Source organism: Syngnathus floridae, chromosome 14 (assembly GCF_059516105.1).
Source record: "Syngnathus floridae isolate MCC-2025c chromosome 14, RoL_Sflo_1.0, whole genome shotgun sequence".
NCBI lineage: Eukaryota > Metazoa > Chordata > Actinopteri > Syngnathiformes > Syngnathidae > Syngnathus > Syngnathus floridae.
The window spans coordinates 12,173,097-12,182,891 of record NC_142426.1 but is presented as its reverse complement, the minus strand read 5'-3'; the positions used below and the strand labels follow the sequence as shown (position 1 = coordinate 12,182,891).

At 44.6% G+C, this 9,795-nt stretch overlaps 2 protein-coding genes across 16 annotated transcripts in view; both read right to left on the bottom strand.

The window, feature by feature from the left end:
• Positions 1 to 331: 331 nt before the first annotated feature.
• On the bottom strand, positions 332 to 4,660 carry LOC148387835 (zinc finger and BTB domain-containing protein 14-like). 2 transcript variants are annotated; one of them, XM_088395565.1, is made up of 3 exons: positions 4,514 to 4,660; positions 2,917 to 3,181; positions 332 to 2,802 (listed from the first exon to the last, which is right to left on the bottom strand). In XM_088395565.1, the coding sequence occupies exons 2-3, from the start codon at positions 3,160 to 3,162 to the stop codon at positions 1,984 to 1,986; spliced, it is 1,065 nt and encodes a 354-aa protein (XP_088251691.1). In that variant the 5' UTR covers positions 3,163 to 3,181; positions 4,514 to 4,660; the 3' UTR covers positions 332 to 1,983. The 2 variants fall into 2 exon arrangements, with proteins under 2 accessions (XP_088251691.1, XP_088251690.1); XM_088395564.1 differs by having other exon boundaries at positions 332 to 3,181.
• Positions 4,661 to 5,160: 500 nt separating this feature from the next.
• Positions 5,161 to 9,795, bottom strand: part of LOC148387834 (band 4.1-like protein 3) — a 36,446-nt gene continuing 31,811 nt past the window's right edge. For 12 of the 14 annotated variants that reach the window (XM_088395829.1, XM_088395820.1, XM_088395830.1 and 9 more), the window contains 7 exons: positions 9,107 to 9,148; positions 8,737 to 8,805; positions 8,514 to 8,591; positions 8,323 to 8,421; positions 8,143 to 8,223; positions 7,781 to 7,896; positions 5,161 to 5,906 (listed from right to left, as the gene is read on the bottom strand). In XM_088395829.1, the coding sequence (XP_088251955.1) occupies positions 7,786 to 7,896; positions 8,143 to 8,223; positions 8,323 to 8,421; positions 8,514 to 8,591; positions 8,737 to 8,805; positions 9,107 to 9,148 (480 nt within the window). In that variant the 3' untranslated portion in view covers positions 5,161 to 5,906; positions 7,781 to 7,785. The remainder of the gene's footprint in view (positions 5,907 to 7,780; positions 7,897 to 8,142; positions 8,224 to 8,322; positions 8,422 to 8,513; positions 8,592 to 8,736; positions 8,806 to 9,106; positions 9,149 to 9,795) is intronic. The other 2 variants (XM_088395828.1, XM_088395831.1) reach the window with 2 other exon arrangements.

Here is a 9,795-nt window from a genome sequence, read left to right as displayed (position 1 = left end):
ACAAGAATATAGTCTTACTTTTTTTAAGGGAAGTAAGTATTGCTACAAGAATTAAGTAGTCTTCTTTTTGCAGCCAGTTGTAATGTTTGGATTTCTGATCATTCATATCCAAGAATAAAGTGTTGTTGTTTTTTTTAAACAATAATATAAATGCAGTTATAGTTAGCGGAATAGAACAATTATTCGGTAACTCACATTACCATTGCGACTTTATTCTGGTAGTAGTATCGCTTGCTTTGCCATTAAATGACATTCAGTTTGCCTTTCGTGTGTGGCCTTAAACGTTTAAATTAAAAGGTGCGCTCTGAACAGCAACAAAAACAAACCAGTAAACACATACAAAATGGTGTTTTATTGTCAAAGCGTCGGAGTGGGACAATGTCATTAATATTTATATTTGTATATATGTATGTGCATAATTCCTTGTTGTGAACTCTAAATTGTGCCACAAGCTAATTAGGGTAAGTAAGCTACAGTATATACAGATGTTCATCACCAACCATTGACGCGTGTGTTACTGTATGACAGTAAATTCGTCAACGGCGACCCAACACTTTGGTATTATCGCCAAGTGACAAACGCAGGAAGAGGTCGCCTTGCTCTATCGTACAGTGCGACCAATCAATACTAACTAAACACATCCATTTAAAAACAAACACCCACATGAATATACGCAACTCAAGTTAAAGGGGACATATCATTTCAGTTTCAAACATTGTCTGTTTTCACCCAAGAATGGCAAGAGACCTTAATCACGCCTGGGAACACTTTGAACCCCCCCGGTTATGTTGTGGGTCAACCTGACCTGGTAGATGATCTGGAGGGGGGAGGAAAAAAAAATGGCAAAAATTAAAATACATCAACAAATAAAAGAGGAATAACTTCACTCGCCTGATCTTGATTTTGCCCTTATTTACATTGTGTTATATTCTCTGAGCGTAGAAATCTAGATTTGTTTTAGAATGACAAGGCTGCTATTTTTTCTCCCCAAAAAAAGTCATTTGCATTGTGTCATCAGACCCATCTAGAAAAGAAATATTAAAGAAATATTAAAACATAAAAAGACAAGCTCATTCCGCTGGCAAATATTCTTAAAATCAAAGGGGGGAAAATGCAAAAAAAAAATAAAAATAATCACCTGTTGCTTTTTTCTCTATAGAAAAAAATGAATAAAAAGTAACAAATTCATCACTGTTATTTTATGAGAACTAAACAGATAGGTCCTGGTTACTTTCTAGAAAAAACAAGGATTTATTCTGCTTGTTTGTTTTCATTAAAAAACAAAAATTAATTTCTCGATAGTTCAGTTACAGATGATTGGAGGGAATACAAAATGACTAAAAGTTATCGCTTCAGAATTGATACATACATATACTGTGGGTATGAAAAGTATAGCCCCCTATTCAAGTGTCAGGTTTTTGTGATTACGGGTATTAAAGAACGAGAAAGCATTTGAAAAGTTCCACAATGAATGTGACTTGTACCCACACGACAGCTGCTATCCACAGCCAAAGTCCAGCTGTTCAAGAAGACGTTTCGAGGGTTGTCAAAGACGAGTTGTAGAAATTGTAGGTGAAGTTTTGTCATGTATTGTAACATGGTCTCAAGAAAAGCTGACAATTGAACAGGGGTATGTATATGATATTCTTCTTTTTGATGATGAAACGCAGAGCAGCTTATGTTGCTTATACTTCTGTTGATTATCACAAGTATTGAGGCTTGAATTCTTAGGGGCGAAAAAAAAGGCATAATATGTCTCCTTTAAGCTCATCTTGGTCATTGATGTGCATCATAAAACAAAGAAAAGTAATAATGAGACCATAACTCTAACGATGCTTTGTGAAGAAAACTAAACATTGATTTTTACATGTGGAAACCCCAAAACATTGTTGAAGAACAAGTAGTAGTAGTAGTAGTCTTTTGAGAATGCCACTCGTGGCCTTTTTTTTTTTTTTTCCCCTCTTCCCCCCCCACACAGCCATCTCAACAATCAGAGTTGTGCGAGTGCGCCGCGGCAGCGGCCGCTGCCTCCAGCTTCCAGTCCCGCTGATCGTCGGCGGCGTGCTGCGAGGCGCCGGGCGACAGCGCCATCTGGCGTCGGGGGTTGCCGCTGTGCATGGTGTTCCAGTGGCGCTTGAGGTCCGACGCCTTGATGAAGGCCTTGTCGCACGAGCCGCAGTTGAACGGCCGCTCGCCGCGGTGTTGCCGCTCGTGGTCCTTCAGGTGCGACTTGTGCTTGAAGGCCTTCTCGCACAGCTGGCAGGCGAACGGCCGCTCGTTGCTGTGCACGCGCTCGTGCCGCTTGAGGTCGGGCCCGCGGATGAAGGCCTTGCCGCACACCACGCAGCGGTGCGGCTTGAAGCCCGAGTGGATCTTCAGGTGCTCCTTGAGGTGGGCGGCGGTGGTGAAGGCCTTGGGGCAGTGCTCGCAGCCGTACGGCCGGTTCGCCGTGAGAAGCCGCTCCTTCTTAGCGCTGTGCTCCAGCGGCTTGGCCCCGGCGCCGGGCAGCGAGCCGTGGTCACGGTGGCCGTACAGCAGGTACTCCAGCTTCATGTCGCCGGAGGATGACGAGCCCCAGCCGTGCGTGTGCGGGTCCTTGCTCAAGCCTGTGTTGTAGCTGTGCGGCTGGGGCACGTGCGAGGCTCCCGCGCCGCCCATGCCATCCATGCCGGTGTCGTAGAAGCTGTTTTTGCGCACCTCTTCCATGGCCAGCTCCTTGAGGATGGCGTCCTGCGCGCGCAAGCCGTGGTCGCCGGGCGGCGCCTGGTTCTCGCGCGTCTTCATGTTGGTCAGCTCACGCTTCTGTGAGCACAAGTTGTCCAAAAAATTGATGCCCAGGATCTGACCTGACGACATCATCATGTTGATATCCTTCTTGCGTACGGCCAGTCGCGCCGTGTACATGTAGTTGAGCACCTCCTCGAAGATGTCCGAGCGGATGAAGTCCAGCTCTACGATGGAGTTGTCCTCGTCTGTCTGCTTCTTGAACAGCTTCTTGAAGTAGTTGCTGCAGGCCGCCAAGACGCAGCGGTGAGCCCGGAACTCGATATTCTCCACCACCACCACCACGTCGCAGTGCTCACCTTCCATGCGCTGCTGGTTGAGCATCTTCAGGAAAGTCGCCTTGTGGTCGTAGTCGATGTAGCGCAACAATTCAGACATGGTGTCGAATGGGAGCAACCTGGAAAGGAGTAGGGGCTTGCTGAGCCAACTCACGTAGAGCAAAAATCACACACACTTCTGCTGCTATACGTATCTAATTCACTTTGTTTTAACACACTACTATTCACTTACTCACTCTTATGCACTTTTGAACCATTTATGGAACACTCAGAGAACAGTAAAACACAAACACAACAAGCACATTCACGCAGAAGCTGCTACCAGCCACAGCTCTCACCAAGACACTCACACAGGCCATGCCTCTTCCAGGCATATCCATTTACAGCCACTACAACACATACAGTTGAAATCAATACAGTAAGACTCAACACTAACAAGTATTTTAGTTTTGTAATATACTTTTCACGATTGCTGTCATGAACCTACTTCAATTACGTATCAGCACCTGCCGCAATTTAACTCAAGAGTAGCTCTTCCCCTGGGAGCACCACACTATCAAATCCTACCTGGAATCATAATCTATCAATTCTGTCATCTCAAATGACTGATTCAATTAAGGTGAATTTTTATTTTAGGGTGCAGCATAAAGGCTTCAAATGAACAGCTTTATGCTTGCGGTGTTTTAATAGAGTCGCCTACCTGGTGACTCCATTTCCTGCTTCCTATCCACCGTCCCTTCGCTGCACATGTCCAAACAATCTCAATATCCTCAACTTTGCGTTGAAACCTTCCAGACTGATTACACTCAAGTTTAGCATTTTAAACTCTGCCACCTCCAGCTTTGTCTCCTGGTCACCATCTCGAAAGCACTCTTGAAAGATTTCTCTTCACTTGAAACGGAGCTACCTGACATTTTACCCTACCGCGCCCGTACTCGTTTTCGCCTCCCGTCCACCCTCCCCATTGCTCTGAACAGTTGAACCCAAGTAGTTCACCTCCTGCATCTACTCCCCCTGTACTCCTTGTATAATGATAAACACCGGCCTCCTCTACAATCGCATACACGCTCAAACAAAACTAAACTAGCTAAATACACCAAGCAGGGAAACAAACAAAACCCGAAAAAAACAAACTAAACGGCGATGGGCACGAGCCACGAACGAAAACGCACTTTAATTTAAATCTCGTAGTGCGTTTAAAGCTTCGACGGTGTGTTCAAGGCTCGCGTGACAAGCCTGCGAGAGAGGGGATATTTCACATTTCACTGCGCCCAGCCATTTTGACCAAGCACAAGCTCCGCTGGCATGTTGTTCACAGAGGAAGGGGGGGGGGGGGGGGGGGGGTGGAGGGGCGCGAAACGAGCGCGGAAACACCGAGGAGGTCGTACTCGACACACAAACATTCTTTCTATTCCACAAGCACTCGAGAATGAAACGAAAAAGGTTCCTACCCGAAGCCCGTTTGCGATTGCCCGTGTTGTCACGCAAGGCGAGTCGACGACGAATCCACACTGACTGCTGCTGTCGTTTTTCCTCTTCCTTCTCTTTCTTGTTGTGACTGCCGCGCCGCGCAGGAAATGGCGCAGTACTCCTGCGCCACCAAGCGCACTGGAGACGCTACTGCAGCCAAAGATCGTCTCGGCCATGCCCGAAAACTCACTACGGCTTTATGACAGATAGACGGACGGATCGATAGGGTTTAATTTGATTTATATGGAAATAACAATTAGACATATTTCATGTCTCCTAATTTGTGACTCTCAAATCATCTAAAACAGTCCCAGGTCAAATTTTATTGCCAGTCCTAAAAATAAAACAAAATAACAGGAACATTCTGATCATTATAAATTGATTTCGGTCACAAAAATACACTTATGTGTTAGCAAATTGCGAAAGCCTTCACGATATAGTCCAAAGTGCCCCCCCACAGCACTTTCTTTGTTGGACTATTCTTTTACATAAAAGATCATTTGAAACGCTTGGACTATATTAAAGGCTCTCCATGGTTGTCCTATGGCGGTAGGCTAAATTTCAGAGTCTACGTATCATAGGTTGCTGACCCCAGTATGAGTCCCAAAAATGATGCACATTGCAGTCGTTTTTATTGTGATGTGTCAACATTTTATTAACCGGAGAAGCAAACTGCAATTCAAAACAGACACACATCTGTCACTTTTCCCAAACATCGGGAGTTAAACTTATTTGGCGATGGAGACGGGTGGTGCTATGAGGGGCTGGCGTACAGCGGACACATTCAAAGCCTGAACAGGCACATTCAAATGATTTCCTTGGCGTCTTGCTGATGAAAAGCCTCGTCATAGCGTCGATGCAAACACACACAAAAAACACTGAAATGATTGTTAAAAAAATGTAGTTCAAGTAAAAACAAAAACAAAAATCAACAATGAGAGATGAACGAACATGGCCAAGTGTTTGTATTAAGTGGCATACTTGACGTGAAATCCATCTATAGGAAGGTTAAAGAGTGCACGCGCTAAACGTCTATGCAACTTGTTTGGAGTGATGGCTTTTCATAAATAAAAACAAAAAGCTGGCTACAACACTTACTTTCATAAAAACGCTTTTAGGTCATAAGGCAGTGAAAGCAACTTGCTTTAACTATTATTACTTTTTTTAACATCGTACAGTTTTTTCCGGGATAATCTCGCTTGGATGTGTGATGACGATAACAATAATGCCATATTGCATCCTTCGCTGCATGCGTTCCTTTCTTCTGCAGGTTGGATGGTTGCGACTAGCGGCCAAGCTGGAGTATGAGGAAGGGAGAGGAAGAGTTTCAGGTCCCGCCGTCGACAGTGGAATTCTGGGATGTCGTGGTTACTCCTGGAATAGTGGGGGAACAACACAGGTCAGTGCATGAATGTCAGCACCGAGACTCGAATTGAGACTCGAATTGAGGTCCCAAATGGTGCCAATAATGTTGTGAATCTTTCCCTTTTGCACAAAGTGTGCGCAAAATGGCCGCAGCAGAGACGAAGTGACATGACATTCAGCAACAGTATCGTTAGATGACGCCGCATGCCAGAACGTCCTTACAGCTCTTGATGCCGCAATTTTGCAGGGTCTCCGCATGAAAGCGGCTACAGATATTTCGTTCCATCCACACCAGGTTGGAACCAGCACAAAATGGACACAATACAGCAGAACCTCCAAAGTCAAACGCCATTAAGGTCGTAGCATTAGGAACTTTTAATCCGTTATACAATCTGTTATTGTGTTTAGGTTTGGACAGTGCTTTCTGCTAATTTTGAGCTAAGTTAGAAAATGAAATGTGTGCGGCACATTCAAGTTGGTTTTTGATCTACCCTTAACATCCAATCCATCCAATTTTCCCATTGAGTGGATTTGTTTCAGTGTGTTTAATCGACCTTAAGACGTTCCACTGTACGAGGTTCTAGCGGTGTTAGCATCACAGGTATGTCAAGTATGGATGAAAAAATAAATAAAAGCAGATCTATTTGGCATAGATAGCACAGGTGTCTGGGGCGAGGCCGGCAATGCTGGCATCAAACAAATTTTACATTTAAGAGAGCGCAAGTGTTCGCATTTGTTAAAAACAAGATGAAAAGAAAAATCTCTCAATGTGAGGTTTGAATTTCAAGCTGACAATAACTTTGGTCATTGTGTGGTCGCCCCAGCACCGCGTGTGCATCAATACTCTGCAAGGGAAACATTCAATATTTGGTTAGTAGTTCTACTTAGAAGTAAACTTGGACTAATACACCAAGCAGCCAAGACAAAAGGCAAACATTCCCAAGTGTTGAGTCACACAAGCACAAGCACCCACACGCACGCACGTACGCACGCACACAGGCTCATCCCAAACCTGCAACAATTTGGGGATTGTTGCTGTGATCATGGAGAAGGGGTCAAAAAGAACCCGAATGGGGTCAAACAGGGATTGTCCCAACATTTTAGGTTATTCTTTTAAAAGTCACATGAATGCGTTGGCTGCGTTCGCCAATCACCCCCATAAACAATGTCTTATTTGTTTTTCTTTGACAAATGAAACCAAGTTGTCAAGCCATCTTATGTCAACTGCATTCACATGCACATTCACACTCAAGAGTGTTTGCAAATGAAGACAATTGTCCCTAAAAGCAAACAATTAAAGGCTAAGCTAAATTTGATGTTTGACTGAGTTTTGTTGCACATGAGTTACCGAGCCAGCTTTCCGCCAACTGAGGCACACCCGTGTACGCTTCAGATCAGATTTCGCTGAATGTTGGCATGTTTGCACGAGCCGGTCGAGCAGGTATTTTATCTCTCAAGAGACTGCTGGTGCTGAAGCCAAACAGTCTATGTCAATAGATCCGTATTTGATCAACTTCCTACAGGTCATAGTATGTACAAAAAAGTAATTTGGACTAGTTGCCTAAATGGTTCATAAAGTGGGTTTGTGGCGTGTAGGGTTTGAATAATGTCCAACAGGGGGAGCATTTCCACCACGAGATTGCATGAGCATGACAGCGATATTAGCGGAAAGGGATTGGAGGGCTTGTCGTTACAAGTTGAGAGCGTGATATCCCCTGTGTACGTGCGCTCAGGCTGACCTTATTCTACCCCAGCACGACAACAAAACGCATTAGCATAGAAGTATATGAAAAAAAAGAGAGAAGAGGGCCACTGTTGGATGATTGGGAGATTGGAAGCGGGCATGCCAGAAGCGGGGAGCAGGACTGGACTGGCTGGCTTACCTGGGTCAGTCCTCCCCCTCCTCTGGCGTGATCTCTGTTTCTTTATGTACCACTACTTTGGTCACTGACATGTCAGGATGCTGCTCTTTGGCCTCCTTTATGGCCTGAGCCAGAGCCTACATGTGCACAGGTGCAGCGCCAGAAGGGGGTCACCAAGACGGGAGGCAGAGAATGGGAGGGGGGGGGGTGGATAGGGAGTCACTGTTATCCAGATTTTCAAATCAAAAGCAAACAATTCCATTCATTTTGAGGCAGTATGCTTTGCCCCTTTGATTGTAAGTGGCTCAGTTGGGCACCTGAGAAGGATCGAAGACATTTTAATTCGAAATCCAAAGAAAAATGAGCGCTTCAAAGGAAAATACCTCATCGTGGTCAATTTCGGAGTCTCCCGTGATGACAATCCTTTTCTCAATTCTCGTCTCTGAAATGCCTCCTTTCACAGTCTGACAGATTAGATAGAACAAAAAATGGTTTCACAAAAAGCCCATTTCACAGAAGTGAGTCAGTTTGTTCCATGCCGAGTGTCAACGATGAACTCTGACCTTGGTGATGTGTGTGGTGGTGGTGGTGCTGGTGGTTTCCGAGGTGATGGTTTGGGCGCTCAGCAACACGCCGGGGTCTGTGTCGCCGTTCATGTCGTTCTGTTGACAAAGTGCGGGACAGATTTAGAGACTCGACCCGGGCCAAGTTTGAAGGCGGCATTTGATGACACAAGTTTGCTATTGGCACGCACCACAGCAGACTCGTATGTGATAGTCTTGGTCTCTGTATGAACCACGGGCATCTCTGTGGCGCAGACCGCGTCCGCACGCTGCCGGACAATCAAGAAAAACATCACCATCCGAAATGGCGCCGACTTTCTACTACTGCATTCATCTTAGTCTGGATTTACACGGACGGTATTTTATTCTGATTTAGCTAAATCGTATTTAGCTGCCTTTGGTGTGGATACTCACTGTATGCTCTTCCGGCGCTGCCTCCATCTCCATGGCAACAGGTTTCTTCTGCTCCAGGTCAGCTGATGCCTGTCAATGAAAATGATTGAAATGATTGCGTCACAAAGGAAATTAGTGACGCATTAGGAACACATTGTATGAATAAATACGACATAACGTGAAAAAAAAATTGGTTTTAAATCAAGTTGTACTTTATAGAAAGTCATTTTTTAGAAAGAAAAAAATAAGAAAAAAATATGAATTGTATCATTATTTTTATTTCCATCACACATCACCTGTGGGAGATGAGAGGCATTTGCTCTACAACACTTTGGGCAAAACAAACAGATCAACAAAGTCAGTTTATGACCGACCAGCAAAGTGTGGTCACCTTTTCAGAAGTCACAGAAGGAGAAATCCATCCGAGAGTCGACTGGCAAGGACAAGACCGCGGATTCGAGGAAAGGAAGAGACAGACAGACAGGACAGTGAGACGGGTTATCAGAGCAAAAGGGGAGCGAGAGAGAGAGAGAAAGAAAGGAGGGGAAATATCTGGTGGATTGTATGGAATACCGGAACTAAGCTTTGCTTGCTCTGTTGTCGCTTAGCAGGTAGAGCCATACAATGTTTTCAGTGGGAGGGGGACTTGGATGAGGTGGGGAGAAAAGACGCAGCGGTGGCTGCGGGCCAGGTGGCGCCATCGAGTAAAATGTTGCAGCACAGCGAAAGCTCGTCTTACTTGAGTGCCCAGCCGTTTCTTTTCCTTTACCCGTTGTGAGAGTAGCTGCTAAGTAATGCAAATCAAGGTGGTTTAGCTTTCAAGCTAAAAAAAAGGGATAATTATGATGAAAATAATCCTGATTTATGTGGTAAAAGTTGCAATATACCAAAGGTATTTTTATGAGTAAAATATACTGGATTTTGGAACACATCCTTGCCACATCCGTGTCAATAGTTTTGACACGAATGTTTCAAATAAAAAAGGTGCAAATTTGTAACGTGTGTGACAAAAAGTCTTTTATGAACAAGATTTTAATTTCACCACAGGAAAATAAACTATTTCCTAGAATAAAAATTATT